Source organism: Phyllostomus hastatus, unplaced genomic scaffold (assembly GCF_019186645.2).
Source record: "Phyllostomus hastatus isolate PE091 unplaced genomic scaffold, TTU_PhHast_1.1 phas_contig_58, whole genome shotgun sequence".
In the NCBI taxonomy this organism is placed as follows: Eukaryota; Metazoa; Chordata; class Mammalia; order Chiroptera; family Phyllostomidae; genus Phyllostomus; species Phyllostomus hastatus.
The window spans coordinates 19,721,692-19,747,344 of NW_025333916.1; the positions used below are offsets into that span (position 1 = coordinate 19,721,692).

Consider the following 25,653-nt stretch of genomic DNA (forward strand, 5'->3'; position numbering starts at 1 on the left):
AAATGAGCTACCCATCCTGGGCCCATGACCTACCCTTTTCAACTTCCCTTGCAGCTTTGGGCAGTCATGTCATCAGGTTCTGGCTAATGAACTTAAGGGGGAGTTCGCTATGACAGCTTCTGAGTAAGCTTTTGCTTTCCTAATAAAAGAGAACGAACATGAGTACTACTCTCTCTACCCTTTCTTCCTATTTTGGACATAAATGTGATGACTGGAGGAAGCTCCACAAGTCACTCTGCAACTTCAAAGCCATAAGCCAGCGCTGAGAATAGTAGAGCAGAAAGGCGGAGAGGAAGCCTGGGCTGACACGAATAGACACACACAGGAACACTGACTCATTTTAAAGAATCCAAATATATTTCCAACTTTAAAGTCTAAAAAATTAAAATAAAACGTTCTGAATCAAAGATTCAAAGACATAAGTGATGCTCTACAAAAATAAGAAGCACATTTAGAACAAGATGCTAGAGAAAATACTTCCAACTGTTCCTGAGACGCCGTCACGTGTCGGGGCCAGAAACGCCTTCCTGGCTCCCTGCAAGCACACGCCGGCGTCCTGCAACTGGACCTTGGTGCACAGCCTCCGACACCTCTCCTGCTGCACTCTGTGAGCTCTACCTCCTTCTGCCTGCAGTTTGTAAATGTACCAAATTAAGAAATAATCATTTACATGGACAGTTGAAAGGTATTTGATTTGCGTGAACCATTACTTTTCCTAAGTTTATAACTAGAATAAAAATGAAACAATCAGAAGTGAAAACTGTTTAAAAGAAAAAAATTCCTCTCAAGAGAAAGTGCTTCCTAGCTATTTATTCTAGAACTCCATTATTTTGCTCTAATGTTGATGGTTTCTTCTGTTCTCAATTTTACCAGCTTCTCATGTTCTGACAAAAATATAAGATGTTAGATTTCTCAAATTCAGCAACTTATAGCTCCACTTAAAATAAACACTTAAGGCTATTAAATTAATGTATAATGCATAATGTATTAAATTAATGTATACTGTGTGAATAAACTATAATTTAAAATATTAGAAACAAAATGATTTTATGTGTAATCCAAATTGTACATAATTCTTATCTATGCTTCTAAACAGAAGCTCACATTTGTACTACTTCTACAGTTTACAAAGTGCTCTTATATACATTTTCCCATTTTCTACCCTAGACAGACATGTGAGATAAATATTATTTCACAGTTGGAAATGAGACCCAGACATTGCGAGTGCTTTAACCACTATACAGTATAGCCCTGAGACTTTGATCTGAGAACAGTTTTAATAATACAAATATCACATACATTTCGATTTTTATCACCATTTTCAAGTTTCCATTTTCTTAACAAAGAAAAACAATGAAAAGTTTTGTGCAATCTGATAATAAAAATGGGAAATATATAGACAATATACTAACCCAGTGAGTACGATCTACCAGGAAAAAAGTCTACTTTGGTACTTCTATGTTGCTGCTTACATACAGGGCACCAGAACCAAACCACATTTAAGTGAATAATGTTTTTCTATTTTAGAGAAAAGAATGCAGGCAACTCCTGTTGCCTCCAAGCCTAACATACGTCTACATGTGTTAGGGTGTATAGGCAGCCAGGAAGGACATAGAAAAATACTTTATCCAGATCTGGAGTTCTAGGGCCTCTGATTATCCCAGCTTAGGCCTAAAGGGACTTGACAATTTGGTAACATGTCTTGTCTTTTAGTAATGAATTTCTTTTTATTTTCCCATTCCCTTTTCTTTCTAAGCACCCTATACCATTTAGGCTAGAAATTCCAACAGGTAGCCTTTCTTTCTGAATTATCTTTTCTTCTGTACAACTGTTTTTCAGAATTTCCCCTTCCTATTCCAAATCTTGAAGACATTTCTTTATAGATGAGGGAGCCAGAGCTTATGCTCACTGCCAGGAGAGAGTCAGACCTGAGTTCCCCAGCACAGAGCTGAGGGAAACCCTGAACAAAGGATGGTGGTCCCTGGCAGAGCAGAGCCACCTGCACTCGGAAAGCTGTGTGCAGCTCCCCAGCATTTGAAGAGATCCCTTTGTTACTGCTCTGACAATTTAAGAAGGAAGATTCTGGCTGGTAGTTTAAATCCTTGGTTCAAAGAATCACTCTTTTTGATGTTATAATGTTTTTATTGCATTTGAGAACATTTTCAATAAATACTTCAGTTTGAGGCCTTGGCTAGGCACTCTGTAGTAGAAATCAGATTTCTGTGGCAAAACTCTATCGTCAGAAATGGGATTTATCAAAACTACAAATGCTAGCACACTGAATATTTCAATACTATACTCAATTGTTCATATCTAAATACTTCAGCTATGAAACAAACCAATGTAAATGCTTAATATATAGTACAAATCAACAGATTCTTCACAGAAGAAAACATGGAAGGCTAATTTTCTATGTGTCACCGGTTTGTTAGTTTTTCAATAACATTACTTACGTTATTTCAAGGATAAAACTTACACACCACTGCCCATTTTTCCTCAACATTTTTTATCTAAGTTCTAAAGGGCATAAACAAGAATGTATATAATCAGAATTGTTTTTATAAACTTTTGATTTTTTTGTTGCACATCTTACAATAATGAGTCTATGCAGACAAGGACAAAGGTACATTTAAATCATTAGTGGGTACATGAATTTTACCTACATGGCTAGCTACTCATATGCATCTTATAAATGACAAGATAGAAATAACAAAGTTTGATAAGCTGATCCATGCCCTGTGAACTTTAATGCACTCATCGAATAACTTGATTAAGTCACTATTTATTAGGGTTTAAAAAAACCTACAAACCACACTTTATTACACATTTTTGAATCATGAGGGGGTAAACTGTGATACAGTACCCTCATGCCACTGGCTCTTTAGGAGGGAAAGGTTCTTCAATGAAATAAGAGTTTCCAGACTCTGTTAAAAAAGCTTGAACTGTGTTCTATGACTGACCTTCACTCTACAGTCCCTTTGACCCAAGGCACTGTCCCTAGTGCATCTTGTTGAGGTTTAGTTTCAGGGAAGTTTTCAGCAAACCTCTCTCGTGCTTTCTCCCAGTTCTTTTTGCTCTTGTTTTGGAGAAGGTGCACATCTTCAATCGAGGATGGTGTGCCCGTCCCCAAGCCTGCATGTGTTCGCCGAAGCTGAAGCTGGATCTGTTACCCAAGGTAGAGCAGAAGGCTTATTTACCATACAAGTCAAAGCACACTGAAATCTGCTCTGTCCGACTTGGTATTTTAACTATAATTCTTTGATTTAGAAAAGATTAATGCAAAAGAAAAACCTATCAAATGCAACAGATACAGACAGGAATACCTACATGATTATAAATGGAACTTTCATAAAAACTCATTTTTCTGCATTGTCTTGCTTGTCAATAAGGACAGCTGACACTGCTCCTAAAATAGCACTGAATTTCACTGAAATGCTGCAGAATCTGCCATCCCACTGTACCCAAAGGTAAAGGCAAGAGATGTATTTAAACCTACTGTCCTAGCCTCACCTAAGTAAGTGAACAGGTAGGTTAAACATTGTCATAAAGAGAACGTGATTGCTTAGTTTCATAAGAGAGGAATACTTCTCATTACTTTGAAGACCATTAAAAGCTACCAGTTACTGAGTGCCTAATGTATGTCAGGCACCATGCTGAGGCCTTTATCTTCACGATATCACTGAAAAACAGTTATTACCATCCCCATTTTTACATATGAAAGCTGAAGTCCAAACTTGCCCTAAGTCCCACAAATATTAAGTGACACAGCACATATTCTAACCTAGGTCTGACAATAAAACAGAACCTATTTGTAAAATAACATTATACCTGCTCCTGCAATGCTTAGTACCAGGAAATCATTAAAAATAACTAAAAGATACAGGAAAACCTTTGGCTCAGGAAATAACATTTACTGTCCTAGTTCCACTGAAGAAAACTTCAATTCTAAGAGGCTTCCTAAAAACACTAAAAGCAAAACAATGGCCCTGGCTGGTGTGGCTCAGTGCACTGAGTGCCAGCCTGCGAATCAAAGGGTCGCTGGTTCGATTTCCAGAATCACAGCACATGCCTGGGCTGCAGGTCAGGCCCCCATTAGGGGATGCGTGAGAGGCCATCACACACTGATATTTCTCTCCCTCTCTTTTTCTCCCTCCCTTCCCCTCTCTAAAAATAAATAAATTCTTTAAAAAAAGAAAAAAAAGCAAAAACAATGCACACTTATATATTTGGTAATCAAGAATGCCACAAAGGCAGTAATCATCTGTTTTCACTTGCTACTACACTACTAGCTCTTAAGGCAATTCCTGGCACATATCAGGTACATAGTAAACATATCCACTGTAGGAATAAGGAGTGGGAGAAAATGCAAGTCTTACCGGAGTTCTCATTCCTCCACCGTCCTTCCCTAGGCCCTCTCCTTTTCTCCAGCCCATCTTCTCCAGCATCTTCCGACCTTTGTTGCTATCAGTAATTTCACTTATTAAAAAAAAAATTAAGATGGTAGTTGATTTTCTAAAACACCATTTAGGTCACATTTATAATAATGAGTAAGTTAAAAATAACTGGTACAACCACTCTAGAAAACCACTTTGGAAAAGTTAACACTTACGAATGAACAGATGCAGGAGCATCATCCCTCTGGAAAGTTCCTTCACTTCCAATCTGCTTCCTACGTTTTCCTGCTCTGTCTTTATATTTTGGATTCTTCAATGCCTTTTCATCTTCGTAGTCTGTATTCTTTAAAAACACAAAATATTCATTGAAAAAAAACACAAAGCTGGTAAATAAAAATGTAATGTCTGTATATTTGCCTCACTTTGCAAATATGGTTCATTGCGGTCTCTATTAATCAATGAATTAAAACCATGACGTAAATAAAAGCAATTATGTCATTGAATATACTATTTTTATTCTATCCCCTTTAAGATGTTTATGTTATCTGAAATTGTACTGTAACACAAATTGTATATAGAATATAAATATGTAAATTACAATATGTAATCATAAGATAATGAAATACAGTTTACTTTGACTAACGCTATGCATTCATATTCTCATATTAACTACCAGTATTCAAAAAAATATGCAGAACCTCTGGGGTTGGAAAAAAATCTATTTCTCCTTTTCTCTAAGGACCTAAAAGTTTAATTACTGCTCCTTAGAAAGGAAAATGTATAAAGTCTTTTTAAAAATGGATAAAAAGCAAACACTCTTTTATTTTAGTAATAAATAATAGCTTTTGGTTTCAATACAGCTCCATTCGTAAAATTAATCAGTCGCTCAACAAATATCTATTGAATAACGAGTGTGTTAACTCCAGGCTAGGTGATGGAATGCAAAGAAATTTATAATCCCATAATACATACATAATCTTTAGTGTGATTGGTTCAACCAAAAAAGAGTACACAGTATGTGGCAATGGCACAAAGAGGTAGTCCATTCAGCTTGTGGCATCACAGAACACTTCTCTCCACCCTTCCTTATTACTTGCTGATCTTTAAATAAAAAGTATGGTACTGCCCCGGCCAGGTGGCACAGCTTGTTGGAGAATATCATCCCATGTAGCAAGCGGTTGTGGGTTCAAATCCCAGTCAGGGCACATACCTAGGTTCAGGTTCAATTCCCAGTTGGGGTCTGTATGGGAGGCAACCGATGAATGTTTCTCTTTTACATGTATGATTCTCTCTCTCTCTCACCTCCCCTACTAGCTCCAAAATCAATAAATATATCCTTGTGAGAGGATTAAAAAAAAAGAAAAAGTATGACATTCATCCACAGAGATGGCACTTGCTCCACTCTCTGTAGGATTTCAGTCCCTTCCAGCGCTTCCCCCAAGCAAACTGGGCCTTTCTGGTGCTAATTCCCATGTGTGTGGGCTTGTGCACGTTCTAAGACCCCGTGGGTCTCTCCAAGGAACTCTCCTATGAGGCTGCGAGTCTCACCCGGCATCTCAACCCCCACAGGTATTTTCAATCAGTTCCCTGAGGCTCTGTTTCCCAGCACTGGGACCCTGGGTTGTGAGGTCTGTCTTGCTCCTCAATTTCACCTGGTTTATCTGCACTCAAATGTGGGACCACCTGGTCAGCCTTGCGTGCAGTGCCTTGCTTCACAATCGCCACCTCACTGGGCCTACCAGCCGCTGCCTACATGCCCAGGGTCCAGCCGCTGCAGTCTTGCATGCCCAGATGCCTTATGCGCCTGGTGCCACAGCTTTTTGTGCTACATTTTGTGCCACAACCCCTCTCCACCCAGCTGCCTGACTCTGTCCTTCCTACCGGTCTGGATGAATGTGTCTATTTTAACCCTTGGTTGTCAGACTTCCATACAGTTCAATTTTCTGTCGGTTTTGGTTATTTTATTTCTGAATTGTTGTTGTCCTTATTTTGGTTGTGCGAGGAGGCACAGTGTGTCTACCTATGCCTCCATCTTGGCCAGAAGTCTGTATATCTATTTTCTTCACCAAATTATGGAAGTTTTCTTTGTTTTTTTCAAATAAGTCTTCAATTTCTTGCTCTCCCTCTTCTCCTTCTGGCAGCCCTATGATTTGGATGTTGGTAAATTTAAAGTTGTCCCAAAAGCTCCTAAGCTTCTCCTCATTTTTTTGGATTTTTTTTTCTTCTTGCTGTTCTGATTGAATGCTTTTTTCTTCCTTGTGTTCCAAATTGTTGATTTGATTCTCAGCTTCATCCCCTCCACTCTTGGTTTCCTACAGATTTTTCTTTCACTTAATGTAACCTTCATTTCTGCCTGGGTCTTTTTATGCTGTTGATGTACCCAATGAGTTTTTAAGCACCCCAATAACCAGTGTTTTGAACTCTGCATCTGACAGGTTGCTTATCTCCATTTCATTTAGCTCTTTTTCTGGAGTTTTGTTATGTTCTTTCATTTGGGACATATTTCTTTGTCCCCTCAATTTGACAGCCTCCCTGTGTTTGTTTCTGTGTATTACGTGGAGCTGCTTTGACTCCATCTTAGCTGCATGGCCTATTATACAAAAGAGCACCTTGAAGTTGTATGTGATGGAGCCTTAGGTCATAGCCAGAGTGGGGCAACCCACGTCACCATTCTGTGGCTCTGTGTGGAGGAGGGCTTGGAGAGGGGACAACACCATCCAGATTATAGAGTTTTGCCCAGGAGGAAGCTGTCTTCTGGCACTTGCCCTGTTGCCAGTCTCTTCAATTTCTCCCCATATGCCACTGGTGCACTTCTAGCTATTGCCCTGGCACTGAATCTCCCAGAGGGGGTAAATCTGTGTTAAGTCCTATGTCTGTTGTGGGCCCTTTAAGAGGAGTCTCCTGAGAAACCGGCAGTTTCTTCTGCCACCCCAACCCCGAGTCATTCATCTTTACACCCAGAAGTTATAGGAACTCATCTTTCTGGTGCTGAAAACCTTGGTTGGGTGGTCTGTTCTGGGGCTAGGATCCTTCATTCCCAAGTTATCCCTTGTTACCCCTTCCAATTTTTATCCATCACACGTGCATGTGGGACCACCCTTTCTGCATCTCTGCACTTCTCTAGGACATTCCATATCTTAGCCCCTCACCGCATCTCTGTGCCTCTCTGTGTCTCCATCCCTCCTTCCCATATGGATGAATGTGGCTTCTTTAAATCCTTGGTTGTTGGACTTCCATACAGCTCAGTTTTCTGACACAGCTGGGTGATACTCATTTTGTAGCCCAGCTGTACTTTTTGCTGAAGTTGTGCAAGGAAGTCAAGTGTGTCTGCCTATGCTTGCATCTTGACCTGACTTCCTATTATCACTTTCTACTTCAACCTCAACAGTTGTTAACAGTAAACAAATAAAAGAAACTATGTAAATCTCAAAGTAATTCTAAATAATTTTACATATAAAATGGACTAAAGGCATTTTTACTCAAAACCAGGTACACAATTTTGAACACATATAGCAATATTTAATATCCTTACCCGCAAACCATATTTTACTCGTATTTTCTTTAATTCTTTTCTCCTTTCCAGCTCTTTTTCCTCCTTGCTTAGTGTTGGACCAACTAAAAGGAAAAAGTGAGTTTGGTTTAAAAAGAAAAATTCACTAAATCTGATAGATTTTATATAAAATTAATGCTTATATTTAATAATTAATAACTAACACTATCAGTAGTCCATCTGTAGATTAATCAAAAGTACAAATAAACATTAATATAAAGAAATCTTGGGTTGTGATGATGTCCTTTCAATATTTGGTAATGCAATCTACTTGGAAAGTAAACCAAAACTCAAAAGATCATAGGAATGTTCCAGTATAGATAACAAAAGAAACACCAAACATCTTAATTTTTTTATATGAGTATTATACAAGAATCCCAAATGCAGAAAATACTGTGAATTTTTCAAAAGAAACATAGGCATGTGCAAAAGAAAAGTCACAGAACCCGAGATTCACGTTATTTTGTAGTTTGTCATACTTAATGTAAAAAAAACTAGTTTTTACTCATTTCAACTATATATTTAAATTTTAAAAGCCTTAGATGACTGGGTTTAAAGCAAGACAGCATCTTCCTGCAGTGTTATTTACTATAGAAAATAATGGTATATATAAGGATGATGGATCAACATAAACTGTAAGTAGGAAAGTAAACATATCAGCCAATAACTCTTAATATTTTGGCCTATTATTTTCTATGTTACAATATTATATGACAGAGTTTAATGGTGGATGACTTTTTCATATCAATAAACAGATGTTAAAAGGAAACCGATTTCTATTGCAGTTATGTCACAATTACTCTTTTGAAGAACATTTAGCTACCACTGCAGTGTTGCTTCAAAAGCCAACTAAACTAGATTAGCAAAAACAGAGCTAATGATTATCTCCTGGTCAAAAAGTAACCTAATGCTATAAAAGCTAGCTAAGTTATTACACAGAAAAGTCACGTACAATCATAATCGACTAGCTTATGTTTCAAATTTGAAAAACATTTCATTTCTGAATCTCATTTGATAATATTCATGGAAATATAAATGATCTCAATACAATATTATACCAAAATTCCTTATATAGAGATATAAAGCTAGTAGCCAACTGATACATTTTAAGAACACTCCAGTGAATTAAAAAGGTTTCATGCCCACGGATAACAGTATGTCTCACATACCAAAAGGTTCATCTTTCTTATCAAGACGAAGGTGAGCTCTGACCTGCCCTGGCTCACAGCCATCACAGGTGTCACTGCCAGGGTGAATGTGAAAGGACAATACAGTCTCCCCAATTTTCACTTCATCTCCATGCTCAAGTATGTAAGGATCACATTTAGTTTTAGGCTGAGGGGAAGAATCACAAAACAGAAATCCAAAAGTGTTAGATATGATTATTTTATGTCAAACGGAAGTAATGTCTCATTATAACAAAAACATTTTTGGAGACGATTCTCAATGACACAGACACACATATGCACACACATATCCACAACCTGATGACCCATGATGCTCTACTATTGGCTAAGATAGCTGAACCGAGAAACTGCTGGTTTTTATATTATCCAACACAACAAAGTCCTATCTCCATCATGCCCAGTCCTGCCAGAGAAATACCCGACACAAACTGCTAAAAATCTATTACCAAAACAAATAATCACAGCAAAAAAGATGAAGTATTAAGGGGATAAGTGTATCATTATTCTCCTTTTACCTCTTCTTTTCTCATGATAATTCAGTTTTATTTCATTTTTTATTCTTATAGGCTAAGAACAAGAGCCAAGCACTTTGCTAGCTCTAAAAACAAGGCATAGAGAGATACATAATTCGAAGTCAATAGCCAAGTATCCACTTATTATATACTTCTTCAGCCCTTTCTGGGAACTCCCTTCCATGTAACACATTTGAACCTGAACACTGACCAAATGATATGTATAATAACTATGGACAATAGGAATTTAAAAATTTGGTTCAATTTTTTAAATAATGTGCAAGTAATTAATTAATACATATACACTCACCTGAAGAATCTGTTTTCCATTAACAACTGTACCATTTTGGCTGCCTTGATCCACAAGAACATAACTTTGTAAGTCATGGTCAAAATAAATTTCTGCATGAAACTTAAAAAAGAAGAAACTAGGTAATTATAAAGTAGCATACTTTTTTAACCATAGATAACAATTTCTCTATGATAGGATGTAAAGGACTTTACTCTCTGATTAAATTTTACTATTTATTCCTTTTTCTGAATACAAAAGCATTATAATACTTCTAGCAGAAATGTGAAGACCACAGATGAAGAAGTCATGTATAATTCCACCTCTAACTACCATTAATAATTTACTGTGTCCTGCCTTTTCTACTTCTATAAATAGTTGGGACAATGCTATAAAAACAATTTGAAATTGTTTTTTTACCTAAGTATTAGTCCATTATCATTAAAAATTCTTAATACAAAAGGTTACTTGAAATATTCAAGGTCAACTTCTCATAGAAGTTTTCCAATTTTTGAATACTCAGGACTAATCACTCTAACCTCGCATCTCAGTGCTTTATTTATATAATACATTATATGAAGTTACTGCACTGTACCGGCACAGTTACTGCTTACATTAGTTTACATTTTTGCTTACCTCTCAGTACATAGAACAGTGCTTCACATATACAGAACATGTATTCAATACATGTCTCTTTAATTGGATAAACAGCTGCAGAAATATTTAATTAAAAATTTCATGTACAATACAATGTGGTAGATGCTGCAACTGTTTTGGCAGGGTCTGGCAGTTTCTCAAAAGGTTAAACCGAGAGTTACCATACAACCCAACCATTTTACTCCTGGGTATATATCAAGAGAAATGAAAAAAATACATCCAAACAAAAACTTGTACACAAATGTTCATGGCAACAGTATTCTTAATAGCCAAAAAGTGGAAACAATTCAAATACCCATCAACTGATGAATCACGAAATGTAGTATATCTATACAATGAAATATTATTTGGCAATAAAAAGAAATTAAGTACTGATATATGATACAACATGGATGACCCTTGAAGACATGCTAAGTTAAAAAAAACTAGTTACAAAAGACTACATGTTATATAATTCTATTTACATAAAATGTACAGACTGTACAAATCCAGAGACAGAAAGTTTGGTGGGTGCCTAGTGCTGTGGGGGCTGGAGGGAACTGAGACGTGACCACTACTGACTTTGTTTATATGGTGATGAAAAGGTTCTAAATTGATATGATGAGTGCAGAACTCTGTGAATATACTAAAAGCCTTTCAATTATACACTTCTAATGGGTAAATTATATTAATATATGGTATATCAACTATATTGCAATAAGGTTGTTCTTTTAAAATTTTCATAAACATATATTATAAAATGTTTCAAGCACACAAAACAATATATTGAATCTATCTAACCGGGAACCAGATTTAATAAATTCTGCCATACTTGCCTCAGATATTTAAAATAAATTATCAATCAATGTGCACCTCACTCTGTCCATCCCCCACCCTTCCTTTTCAGAGGTTTGATGTTTATTTAATCAGGATACATCTCTTTGTACTTCTACCACATACGTATGTACCCATAAATGGTATGCTTATTTTGCCTAGTTTGGAACTTGATATAAATGAGTCATAGTGTATGAATTTGTTATTGATATAATTTACATATAGAAAGTTGATAGGCCTTAGATGTACAGGTTAATGACTTCTGATAAATGTATGCTACTGTACCTATTTCTTTTGCTTCTTTGATTTGATATAAGACACACCCATCCAGTTGTTACGCACAGTTGTACCACTTTGCCAAATGGTAATCCTCTGTATAGATGTCCCACAATCTACATACTTTTCTGATAATGAACATCCAGGTTTTTCCCAAGATTTTATCATTTTTTAAAATGTTTCTATGAACATTCTTGTACATGAAACCTTCTTGTGGACAAGGCAAATGTTTCTCAGGGGTATATACTTGGAATAAAATTGCTAAGCTACAGTATATGCAAATCTTAAACTTTATTAAATACTGCCATATTATTTTCCAAAGTGGCTGTACCAATTTATATTCCCAACAGTAGTCTATAAGAATTCTTGTTGCTCTATATAGCCTTAACTAACACTTAATATTATCAAACTTGTTTTACAAGCATAACAGGTGTGAAATTAAATCTTATCATTGTGATTTAAATTTGCATTTCCCTGATTAGTACTGAAGCTGAAACCTTTTCTTGTATTTATTAGCCATTTGGTTTCCTGTTCAGTAAAATTTTCTCTTCATGTCCTTTGTACATTTCATTCAATTGGGTCATTTAGAATAATAACTATATCAAAGGATTTAAATATTCTCAAGTCTTTTTGACTTAAAACCTTATTCGAAAGAGCTGTTCTAAATTATGTTCCCAACAGGAGTGATATTTAATAAATATGATGAAAGAAAACTGACATCTTGGATTGTAGTTCTTAAATTACTAGAAAGATTGAATGCTTTTCATGTTTACTATGATTTTCCTCTACTGTGAACTGTTTATGTCCTTTACTCATTTAACTATTGGGGTCATAGTGAGGTTTTAAAAACTGAATTTGTATGTTTTATTTTTTAAAGATTTATTTATTTTTAGAGAGAGGAGAAGGGAGGGAGAAAGGGGGAAGAAAGATCAATGTGTGGCTGCCTCTAGCGCATCCCCCACTGGGGACATGGCCTGCAACCCAGGCATGAGCCCTGACTGGGAATTGAACCAGCGACCCTTTGGTTTGCAGGCCGGCCAGGGCTGAATGTGTATGAGTTTTAAAATGTAAAGTAAATATTTTGTCATATTTGTCTGACTGTCGCAGTCTGTCTTTAAATGTGTCTTTAACATATAAAGAACTTCAAAAGTGTGGGGGGAGATGAGGGTGTATTAATTCTTTCATCTACCTGCATATGTGCAATATAATATATATTGTCAGGCTGATTTCACACAGTTAATAAATTATTGACCCCACCAGTGGACATGTTAGTTGAAAAGAAAGAAAGAAAAAGCAGAAATGCTACCAGGAAACTACCTATATTTTTAGATTGCAGTGGGGGAAGGACTTCTTTGCTACTTAAGTCACAGATCATGTTTTCTTTGCGGGCAAAGGAATAAAGGGTCACAAGAAAATTAAATAGCATGATAATTTGGTTAGAGTCAAGATTATGAGGATTTACTTCTCTCTAAATGAGTCCAAACATAGTAAAAATAACTACACTTTCAAACTAACAGTGAGAAACAAATTTAATTCCACAAGACAAAAATCATATAAAATATATACTTCAGATCCATTGTATAGACCCATTAAATAGAAACAAAATGGGAATGATTAAAGGTCAAAAAACGAAAAGCAAAAAGAGGAGGGGGAGGGCAGACAACCACACAAGGGAGGAGGAAAAACTACAGAAAATACAGTAAAAAAGATACATATAAAGTATAGACTCTCAGTAGTTAACCTTTCTTCTTTTAACTTATGATTTTGTTGTGGAAAATCCACCCACACGTGGGGAGATAATGAAGAACGAACTTTACTACCCGGGGGCCCAGAGGGGGTGGCTAACATCCAAATCCTCTGAGCACCGATCCTCACTCTCCCGGGATTTAAATAGTCCCGGGCTTCCTACCTACGTGGGGAGGCAGAAGCAAGGTTACAGAAGCCGAATGCGGAAGTTAGGTCTAGCTACCTTATATGGGAGACAAAGAGAAAACTCAGGAGGAATTTGCAGAAGCTACAGAGCACAGGAGCTTATCATGGGAGTCTGTGTACGACCTTGAGTAACTGGCCGTTGCTTTGGTTACGACTTGTCAGCTTCTACAGTCCTGTGTGAAACTTTGCAAGTGTTACAGTTACAGAGCATAAGAAACCTTTGGAGTTTTCTTTTTCCTGCCACAATTTAACTTGCAACTCTGTCCTCATTGTTTGTTTTGAAGACTCAACTGCTCTTTTTCCTGAAAGCAACCATTAGAGACGTAACTAGGAGAAACTGTAAATGAAGAGCTTTGGGTAGGGATAGATCGTTCTTGAGTTGTAAAATACTCTGGACTCAAAGGAACCATCAACTGAAAGTAGCCTGAATCCAGGTCTGATTCATTTTTGAATTGTCATAATATCTAGCATATTCATTTCACTCAATAAATATCCATTAAGTGGGTATACTTAAATACTTAAATTAATCCACTTATTTTATTCCTGCTCCTGACTGTTAAAAGTGAAACAGAAATTAGTTAATTCAAATTGTGGTGAAGAATTTTTCTTTTCTCAAGCAGAATAAACAAATCTGTATTGATTTTATTAGCATTACTACACTGACCATAAAATGGGAAAAACCCTAAGCTTTCTGCCATGATGAGTATTTATAAAATTACATCAAGGTGCTGTATTTGTAAAAGCAAGAGCTTACCTTACTGACACCAACTTCAGGAATTCGGAGAGTATGCTCCATATCTTTTTCCCTGCAGAGTTAAGAAAAACATCTTTAATAATTTTTGAAGCATATAAAAATGTAGCACTTAGAGACATGAGAAGAATTTTTAAAAGATTTTTTGTTTTAAAAGATAATGTTTAAAAAAAAAGATGTTAAAACGCAAGTCTCTCTGTCCCACTAAGTCTAGTTTCCTTAATCATACTCTAAATTTTCTACTTGAAAGGAGGTTCCAGAATTACTTTTATTCTTTGGTACTTCTATCTCAGGCTAACAAATATCCAGTGAGACAATATGACTTGGTACTAATGTCAATTATTTATTCCAGATCTGTTGACTATGTTCCTATCTCTACAACAACATATAAAAGGAGCGCACTGTTCTCCAAAAATTTAAAATTAAGATACTGCATAAAATCTGAATTAAGGATAGAGTATCTTTCCAGTTAAGAAAAGGAATTATCCTACTCACAATTAAAACCTGCCTCTCTAGCAAGCTGGTTCTGAGCTACAAAAAGGAAAAGAAGCAGAGAAGGAAGCCAATATTGGGTTTAGGTAAGTAATTTTACTCTGAAAAAGGCAGTACAAAAGGTAAGAAAATGACAAAATCTCTGTGAAGGGTACCACCGAGATTTTATCTCTTTACATAGGCAGTCCCCTTTTGGGACCATGAAGTTATACCCCTGACTGATTTCCAGAAGCAAGTGACATAAGTAAGTGTCAATAATGTTTTTTGAGTACCATGTATAAATGCTTGAATAATGAGTGCCACACACATTTCAAGGTAATTCTCAGGAAATGTGCGCTCCACTAGAATAAGACAAACAAACATACATATACAATGACATTAAGCATTTTACCTTCCAATTGTAGCAGGGTTTACAGCTGTAATAATAAAAAGAGATCCTGTCTGCAACACTGGTGATCTAATAACAATTACTCTGATACAAGGGGGCCAAATTTTTTCTTCATCTGCCAAGGAAACAAGTGGGTAAACGTTAATTCAAATGCTATGGAAAAAAATGAGAAATGTCTAAGGAAAGTAGTAGGCATCCATAAAATAAAAATGTATTGATCAAAAGGCTTAATTCTGTTTTAAACAACCTTAAATCCTGCTATATGCACAATCTGTAAGGCTTGACACTGTTACCAATTTAAAGTGATCAACCTAAAGGTATTCAGCAAAGTCAGCCTAAAGGTATTCAGCAAAGTCAGCATATATCACAATCATCAAATAATCACCTCTCATTTGTAAGGTCTTAGAATTTGAAAATATCACAAACACGCATTTTAATATTAAGTTAGAACATTTAAGTCTACCCTTTTTAAAAATATAAGAAATTCTATTAAGAACAAAATAAGCTCATATACCCTAATATGAAACCCTGGGTTTTAAAAGTATGTCTCTATATCCTCAAGTAAAACACACACACACACACACACACACACACACACACACAATTTATAATACATAGTTGAATTGGTGGACTGCACTTTTTAAAGGCAATTTGCTCTACTTCTCTCAATTATGACTTAATATGTACTTTAGGATTAGGCATAGGTAACTTGGTTTTCTGTTCTATTGAATAGACCATTCAATCCAATGAAACTTTAAGGTCCAAGTGTTAGCCATTTATTCACATTTTACTCCCTAAGAATAACCAGTGGTAGCCCACATAACTTTTAATGATGTAATTTAAAACAATCAGTTTACTTTTTTGGCAGACACATTATACTAACATTTTTAATTGTGTTGCTCTGTTTACAATGACCAGACTGGGACATTTGTGTAAAATTAAATAATGGTTATTTACTTACCTTCATCCTCAGTATCTTCTGCAGTTACATTATCTTCACTGGTAGTGTCTTCTTCGTAATCATCCTCAGTCTGAGAGTCTGTAATTTCACCTTCTTCTGGCTCACTATCAGTCTCTATGATTTTCTCATCTTTAAATGAAGTTGAATTATAAATGTTTTCATTAAGAGGAGATTCTATAGACTTTCCAGTCACTGGGACAGTGAATTTGGGGGAACTATTTTTGTAACCAATGTCTATTTTGGACTTCTTTCTCACATTTGCACAATCTTCTCCCTCACTGTAGTTTATATGTTCAATACTGGATGCTTTTGGATCTTCTGAATTCAAATCCTAGGAAAAGGTGGATAGGGAGGATGATTTTAAACATGACCATCCTATAATATTAAATGATATAGTGAATTAGTGAAGATATATGTGCAAAGAAATAACAATAGCTATTATCTTACCCCTCTTCTGCTCACGTTACCTTTCTTTGTCAAACACATCACCATCTACTTAGCATCCAAATCAAAAATCTTGTATTTGACATCCCCTTAACCACCACATGGAATTAATTACCAAGCGATACAGACTATGTTTACAATTTATCCCAATTCTCTCTTTACCTATTTTCAATGTCCTGTCCCAGTCCAGGCCCTCATCATATATTGCTTGGACCAGGTGACAGTCTAGACCAATGCTGTCTAATAAAAAAACAATGCAAGCTGTATTTATAATTTAAAATTTTCTAATAGGCACATTAAAATAAGGTAAAACAAAGGAAGTGAAATTCATTTTATTATTTTATCTAACCTGGTATTTACAAAATATTATCATTTAATATATATTAATATTTAATCAATATAAAAACGACCAATGAAATATTTTACATGAATTTTTGGTACTGTCTTCAAAACTGAGTCCTGCTTACACTTAAACACATCTGAATTATGGTCAGCTACACTCCCAGTGCTCAGTGCCTTACTGCACAGTGAAGGCCTGGAGACTATCTAACCTAAATTTGTCTTGAACTTTAAACCAATTATCAAGTCAACACATAAAATACAGTACTGACTTTCATTACAGCAGAGACGTAAAGATCCATATGTACCTAGTGTAGTAGAACAGTAGTTTTGCTAAAATTTAGCACTTTATAAGTTGGTTTGATAATACACAACAGTTTAAAGTAGAGGTGAATCAATTACATCTCTTTTATTCCAAAATTCGAACGTACCTGGCATAAGCCTTTTGTTATTATACAATTATACTGGGCATACCTTTTGATATATGAGCAAATCTATTATTTTAACCATAGAAGAAGCAGTTATTGTCCTTTTTTTCCTTTGGTTTGTGAAACACTGAATTTTCTTTCTACCTTGCAGACACATGATAAAGTGAATTCATATGTTCTTCTGTTATTTTATAAAATATAAAAGCATCTTAAATACATATGTTTACCAGCAGCATAAATTCAATTTGGAGACTGACTACACTCAGTGTGATGAACTATATACACTTCGAGCAGCATAAACTCACCAAGACAAGAACAAGGGGAAGGAGTTGAACAACTATGAACTTTAGAGGTCACCATGAATTATAGCAATAAGTTTCCCTAGCTATGAGGCCTGTCCAGAAAGTATCCAGACACACAACACAAAAAATAAGGACATTTATTGAAGAAAATACAAGACACAAGGAACACTGTACACAGGACAATGACATCTCAGTGCCCCCTTCAAAGTAGGCACCTTAGGAGCTAACACAGTTCTCCCAATCACCATCAGCTGTCCTGTCGTATTTTTCCTAAATCTAATAAATGGTCTGAAATCTCTTCCCCTTCAAAGGTGATTTTAGTTTTGGGAAAAGCCAGGAGTTACAGGGCGCCAAATCTGGGCTGTAGGGGGTGGGGAGTGAGTCACCTATGTAATCTGATGTTTCACCAAAAAACTGCACCAGACGTAATACATGAGTGGGTGTGATGTTGTGATGAAGCTGCCAGTCACCAGCTGCCCATAGCTGCAGCCTTCTGATTCATCCCAATAGTTTCCCAGGAGAAATGTTCAAGCTTAACACAAAATCTGATGCAGATTCATTGCTCTCCTTGCTTAGTCATTTTGAATGTGATGGCCACACAGCACACATGCTTGCTTACTCAATGGCATCTACCACCCCCACTGACTAGTACAGTGAAGTTGTCATTGTTCACACATGTGCATTCCAGTCCACTCTCCTTGGCTGCCAGGTTACATCCATGTCACATAAACCATTGTGGTTTTATTAACAACGGTTAGACTCTTTCCACACAGACCTCATATATATACTTTAAAGAAAGCAGTTTCTAATTTTGTGTATGTCATTATCACTACTTACAGGACAACACAAGCAAGGAAAAAAATGAATGAAATTGCCAGAGGTGCTACTTTTTTTTAACTATTTGTCACCTGGCTGGTGTAGGTCAGTGGATTGAGCTCAGGCCTGCAAACCAAAAGGCTGCAAGTTCGATTCCCAGTCAGGGCACATGCCTGGGCTGCAGGCCAGGTCCCTGGCGGGGGGGTCATGACAGGCAACCACACATTGATGTTTTTCTCCCTCTCTTTCTCCTTCCCTTCCCTTCTCTCTAAAAAATAAATACAATCTTAAAAAAAACCTATTTGTCAGAATGTTAAATATTCATTAAGAGATAAGAAGGGGGCCTATATGTGGGGATTGAGGCATATATGCATATTTGTGTTATTTACTCCATTCTCCTCAATCTGCTCTCTTCTTTCCCCATACCCTCCACCTACAAACAACGAGGCTCAAGAGTATCTTTAAAAATAACAAAAAGGTGAGGATGTCTTAACTGGTCCCCCATGCTTCACAACTACCGTTTAGAATCCTCAAGGAATTCTCAAAATTCTATCAAGACTTTTTCTTAAGTCCTTGTCCTAGAGTTCATATATTTTTGAAGAACGATGGTAAAAAGAAGCAGTTATAGGAGCTAACTGAACCAAAACCTCACTGAATGCTTTCAAACTTCACTCTCTAGTTTGTCAGGAAAGGCTTTTTGATGACCCTTTGAAGTTCTTCTCTTATTGCTTGGGAGAAATACTTTTACAGCCGGCCTATCCTCTCAAGCAGTTCAACTACCAGTAACAGGTAGGAGTCCTTAAAACAGTTCTTGAAAGCAAAGAGAAAAATCATTTTTTGAATTTTAGCCACATATTCTTCTATTTCTTGGTATTGTCAGTGAGAAGACTAGAGAAATAGAAACAAGTCAAATAGAGAACAAAGAACAAACTCAACAGAATCCCAATTCCTTATTTGAACTTTGGTGTTATACATTTAAAATTTTTTGTCTTTGGTTAAGAAGAGAAAAACATGAGGTAAAAATTTAAGAGTGAAGTATCAAATAATTGCCACAATTCGCAAAATGCCAATACAACAAATAAGCCTTCTTTCCTGCCTATAAACCATCAACCTCATCTGTGCAGTGAGCAGAAATAAGAGCAGTAATAACTTTTTAAATGTTTTCTTCTTTCAATTTAACCTTGTGTAACTGTTTCTAAAATTCCCCTCATTTTTTTATAACTACTATTTTAAGGCATAGATAATACTTTTTCAATTAAAAGTATTATCATTTTTTTAACCAATATCATGTGGGCCATTTGAACTTTTAATTTTGTTCTGTTCTTATAAATATTGCTATATACTATACGAAGGCATTTTTCTTTCTTTAGACTTAAAAAATAAAAAATTCCCAGAAATGAGAGTTTCTAATGGAAAATTATCAACATTTTTAGTTATTGATAGAAACATCCAATCTAGTTTCCAAAAAGACATGAATTTACACTCCTAAAAGCTGTATCTACTCTATGACTGCCAGAAATGGACTTTTTAAACATTTGCTAACCTGACAGGTAAGGAATTGCTCCACATGACTATTTTGTTTCATAGCGACCTGTGCACCGGCATCAACTTAATCAACTAAGGGTCTGAAATTTCTTCCAAATTATGAAAACAAGGGTATTTTTATCCACCCTAAATCTCCCTCCTTCAAATTTTTAAGAAATTCCTTCTACTTCCAGTGACTGAGAAATTGCGTTCCAGACCCATGTAAACGCTCCTTGGTTAACAGATTCTAATTCCTTATTATCTTAATGGCTATGTTTGCAATACAGAGTTACTAAATAAGTTTCAATTTCATCAAAAATTTTGGCAAAATTATATTACCATTATGAAAATTTTAAAAATCACGAAGACAATACCTTTTCCTCATTTGCTGTAGAAGAATCTGGATCCTTTCTTTTCTTCTTCAATTTTTTATCTTTACTTTGTTTTGTGCCAGAAGTCTGATAAGGTTGCAAATCTACTCGAGAATGAAATTGATAGCGACCACTTTCCACATCGCAGTAGTAATAAATTCCAGTGGAAGGATCGTAATATAATTGATTTTCCTTTTAAAAGCAAGAAAACAGTAAGTACTATTTATGTAAGATAAAATAGAAAAATAAACAATAAAAATCTCAAACATATTCAAATATAGTAAATGTTTACTTTTTAAGAACTACAGCATTTTCTGAAGATAGTAAATAAGAGTATCAGAGTGAAAAATACTTGTAATTTTTCAAAATACTTTACCATTTAATATCTGCTCTAATTTTCCTAAGGCGAAAATGAGTACATTTAAATATTAAATTGAATCATGAAATTGCCAACATTTGATCATTTTTTAACTTTCAAAGACAGCAATTTTATACGGTTCAACTTAATACAGCAATGAAAAATTATAACAAGAAACCTTTTAGAAGTTATGAAAACTAAGGCAAGCATCAGAAAAAGCTGAGCATGACAGCAATTCCAGACTCATTATCCTTAAGATTACATAGTAATAATTTGGTAATATAAATTCTGAACCCTTTTTTCAATGTCATAAAACAAAGATTTGCATTTTAATGTTTGTGACTGAAAGTCCTGAAGAAAAATTTGTAAATAAAATTAAGTTCATAAATATTAAAACATAACATTCCATACAAAGATACTGATTTTTAAAAAATCATCATCGTCTGCCCCGGCCAGTGTGGCACAGGAGGCAGGAGTGGGACCCTGCACCAAGAGGGCTGCAGGCCCAGGCCCCAGATGGGGCTCGTACAGTGCCAGGCCCAGGTGCACACAGGAGGCAGTCCGCTGATGTTTCTCGCTCTCTCACTCCCCCGTCTCTAAAAACAATGAAAAACATGTCCTCGGCTGAGGATAAAAAAAATTATCTTCACTTAATGAATTCTACAGTAAGTAACTAAAGACTTACAAGTAAAGTAGCCACCCAAAAATAAACTTTGGCAAATTATGGATAAAAACTAGAAAGATAAAATTATGTATTGACTGCATTTTTTAGATACTGGCCAGTATCTATAACCAAGATTTATCTGAAAGGCTGTATTTTCTTTTTTATCATAAATCCATGCATATCAGACCTGGAAACATCTTATGATATACTGAGATTAAACTAAAAATTCCTGGGAAAGAATAATTTATTTTTCTAACTGTTGATGCTGTTGCATTCTATTGTCTTTAATCTACTTTGAAAATCTCTTACAAAAATATTTTGAATTCTATATTTTGCTTTACTAAAAAACTGAATGGACACATTCAAATCTTTATTTCTAGTAATAACAGAACATTTATAACTCAAACTTTTTAATCTCTTAAGTCTTTCAGTCCAAAATAGACATTTTCAAAAATATTTTTACATTTTTATTTAGTTAAAAGGTGAAAACTAGCAAAACAATGGAGTCCCTAATCTACTGCGACATATAACCTGCAGACTATAACTAACCATTTGGAGAACAGGTGTCAGGAGGAAAGATATAGAAAGGAAGGTAGAATGACAGACTAATGTCACATACTCAGAAACTCTGTATTTTCCTAGAAACCAAGTCAAGAATAGCTACTCTCTTTAGTAATAAGAGTTTAAACAATTTTTTTTAAAATTCTCACCCAAAGACATTTTTCCATTGCTTTCAGAGGAGAAAGGGAGAGAGAGAGAAACATGGATGTGAGAGAGAAGCATAGGTTAGCTGCCTCCCAGATGCACCTGCACCAAGGATTGTTCATGCCCAAACCGTGGGATCAAACCCACAACCTAGGTATGTGCACGGACCGGAATTAACCCTCAACCCTTCATTTATGAGACAGTGCTCCAACCTACTGAACCACACTGGCCAGGGCTAAACATTAACTTTCTGGGTATTAACCAGTATTGTCAATTAGCATACTCCTGTGAAAGAAAACCCTCTTTACAGAGGATTTACAAAGTATGTATACAAAATCCCTATCTAAGATACTTAGCATTATCATTATGTTCCCTAGGTTAGTTAACAATACTTCTAGGAACTGGAATCGTGAATATCTGGTCCACTTTTGGGCACTACATTCTGTAATTCCTGAGGATCAGATCACATGCCTAGATCATCAAGGTTGAGATATGTGGGTATGCGAGTTCTATCCTCATTGTCGTCAAACCCTGATTAAAAATCCAATCAAGTACCAGACTTCAACAGCCATCACACTGTATTATAAATCAAGAACTTAATTTTCTGGTTCTGTCCTAGTCAGTGGTCCATTATATTTCTGATTCCACACTCATTTCCTAGTTCTATTAACTGATTTTTAAAAATTGAAATGCTTAAAAGCCACAGACATAAAACACTAATAATAAACAATCTCCTGAGAATTCAAGAAAAAGACACTCTGTGGGAGTCTTACTTCACAAGTATTAGAAATGAAAAAAAATCTCACCACAGGCCTAGAATCAACAATGTTGCTTCTTTATAAATTCTAATAAAACAGTTTACATTCTCAAAATTTTTACAATGTTGTTAACTGTATGGCTTTATCAATAAAAGCTCCAACATTTTTGTATGTTCCTTTAGAAATAAAGGTTATCAGACCTCTCTAAAATATTAACTTATAATCACAGTTAATTTACTTAATTATAAACCTAGAAGTGTAATATCATAAGCTATTTTGTAATTCTTTACTCATCAAACACCTTTGCATCAAACATAATTTTTAAATGCAGCTTCTTGCTTTTCTTAGTTCAGCTTAAGGTTTAATATTCGGTATCAAGCATTGAAGTGTAAAATTACTGTATTAAGAGGTCTCAGATACTTACAGAATCATAATAGAAGCCAGTGCTGTGGTCAAAATACAGTCCAGTGTTCTCATCGTAACTAAATCCAGTCTGTGACACAGCAGCTTCTGCTGCAGCTCTCAAACTTTCAGCTAAAGATGAACCTTCTAAAGATGTATCTTCTGTTGCTAGAACAGAGGCTGGCTCCTAGGTAAGATATTCACATCAAGTAAGACAAAATGTCCTTAATCAACTTAAAAGTTAGCAAAATTTGAAATTATAACTACATTTAAAAGCTATTTTAAATAATGATTTCAATTTCTGCAATGGAAAAAGTGGCTATCAATTACAATTTGCTCGACTTTAAAAAGTATTTACTAGTACATCAGTTAATTCAATTTTGACCCAGTTTTGAAGACACTAGAAATTAGTGAGTGACCATTACTCACAAATAAATGCCTGCTACTACAGGGAAGTAATCCACAAAATACAGACTCTGAAGTATTCTTTAAGACAAATGATCTAGATTCTTCCATAATCACAGGTCCAAAGGGAAAAAACATTTTAAGAGATAGAGGAGAAAGCTATGGGTTATGTGAGATTTATTACAGCATCAGCAGTTGCACTGTATGAACCTCACTGGGATCCCCATTATACAAACTATAGAAAAAATCTGTAAAACATTCAGGGAAATTTGAACAGTGGCAGGATATATGACATAAAGGAAGCATGAAAAATTTTTTGTTGTGAACGAGGTTATTGTGCTGGTAGTACAAAATTTTTTGGTTGAGTCAAAATATCCTGACAAATTTTATTTTAGTTTATGTATATCCTAAGTTTTTAGAACACAACCAAGTAGGAAACAAACATATGAACAAGTCAAATTTCTGATTCTCTAAAAATGTAATGTTCTGCGTAATTATACACAGAATATTTACAACCTTTGTATATGTTGTGATAGACCAAATAAGTCAATTTGCATAATAACAATAATGAAGGACAAGTTCTTCGGAATCAAGAGTATCATATTAAGCATTTTATTACCTGTGAATTTGAGGCAAAACGGTCCTCTTGTCCAGATTCAAACTTTTCCGTTACTTCTGTATCAACATAAGCATCATTTTCTATTTGTGACTGGTTTTTAGAATTGTAAGTAGAGGCTTCAATATCCTGATCTTGCTGAACTGAGAGTTCTGTCTCTTTATCTGGAAGGCTAATATCCTTATAGTATGTCTGGTAATAATAATCTATAGCAAAAACAAATTGTGATATGTATTAGAATAATGTATATATATATATATATATATATAAAGACTTCATTCTAAAAAATTGGTACTGAATACAAAACAGCACACACTGCAAACAAACCATGTATTTACACTTGTACAATTTTAACAGATTAAAATTAACAATGCAGACAAATCTGCAGATGCTTTCATCTTTGATTCTAATGTTACTTTAAGTACCCTAGCTGTCAAGCTAAAAAAAAAAAGGTAAGCAGATTTGGATTTTCCACAGCAAGACTAAAAAAAAGAAAACAGGTAGCTAAGTTGTATTCTGTCAAAAGAAATCCTAGCAAATCTGAACAATTTCTAACCACACACTTTAAAAGCATATCAAATGGCAATGGAATAGAGACAACATGTCAAAGATTGATGTCTGTCAAATTTCTCTCATGATGTTGACTTTTTAAAAAATATATTATCATACAGATATGTAACATTAATGCCACTGATGTGTTTAATATTTAGCTAAATTGTGTACTAAATAAAACAAAGCAAAACTTAATGGGAAAAATTGTTTCTTTGACCTTTATTAAAACTCAGTTGCTAGGTTATTTTGCCTCACAACATAATGCCACAGATGAGGTCATGGTTGTGGACTCACCATTGCCACACACTGAACAGCCTGGCACTGAGCACAGTGCTAAGTGGAATCCATCAACAAGAACACACATGCCCCTGGTTGCACGGAAGACCATAGATGAGAGTAAATGGCTCACAGCATGGCAGAAGTTACTCAGTGAATGTGCCCTTGGCAACACAGTAGTAATACCACCTATTTATAGGAATGATAATACATTTCTACTTTTGCATCAGAAGAGCAATTCAATTATCTTAAAATACCTAATCACAGGGAGAGAAGACAGTTCTCACATTTATCTAGACATTTGTCTACTTTACATTTAAAGAAAACTCCATGTTGGTATGATCTGAATGTGACAGTGTTAGGCTATCTCCACTCTCAACAGAATACCTGAGATTGACCACGGAGGGTGGCTCTCCGTTTGTACTTCTACATCAGACTTCTTACTGTCTTCGTTCCTCCCACAATATAGTATCTTACTGAGCTCTTCCACC

General features: G+C 35.4%; 1 protein-coding gene across 2 annotated transcripts in view; it reads right to left on the reverse strand.

Moving 5' to 3' along the window:
- Window positions 1–347: 347 nt before the first annotated feature.
- AGGF1 (angiogenic factor with G-patch and FHA domains 1) overlaps window positions 348–25,653 on the reverse strand; it is a 28,496-nt gene continuing 3,190 nt past the window's right edge. The window contains exons 2-15 of one of the 2 annotated variants that reach the window (XM_045848101.1): window positions 25,550–25,652; window positions 24,338–24,540; window positions 23,336–23,500; window positions 20,430–20,618; window positions 16,203–16,533; window positions 15,245–15,356; window positions 14,365–14,416; window positions 9,954–10,055; window positions 9,114–9,279; window positions 7,927–8,009; window positions 4,610–4,737; window positions 4,377–4,476; window positions 2,961–3,163; window positions 348–628 (exon numbers count right to left, since the gene is read on the reverse strand). In XM_045848101.1, coding sequence (XP_045704057.1) covers window positions 2,963–3,163; window positions 4,377–4,476; window positions 4,610–4,737; window positions 7,927–8,009; window positions 9,114–9,279; window positions 9,954–10,055; window positions 14,365–14,416; window positions 15,245–15,356; window positions 16,203–16,533; window positions 20,430–20,618; window positions 23,336–23,500; window positions 24,338–24,540; window positions 25,550–25,652 — 1,935 coding nt within the window. In that variant the 3' untranslated portion in view covers window positions 348–628; window positions 2,961–2,962. Of the gene's footprint in view, window positions 629–2,121; window positions 3,164–4,376; window positions 4,477–4,609; window positions 4,738–7,926; window positions 8,010–9,113; window positions 9,280–9,953; window positions 10,056–14,364; window positions 14,417–15,244; window positions 15,357–16,202; window positions 16,534–20,429; window positions 20,619–23,335; window positions 23,501–24,337; window positions 24,541–25,549; window position 25,653 lie in introns of those variants that run through there. The other variant, XM_045848100.1, reaches the window with a different exon arrangement.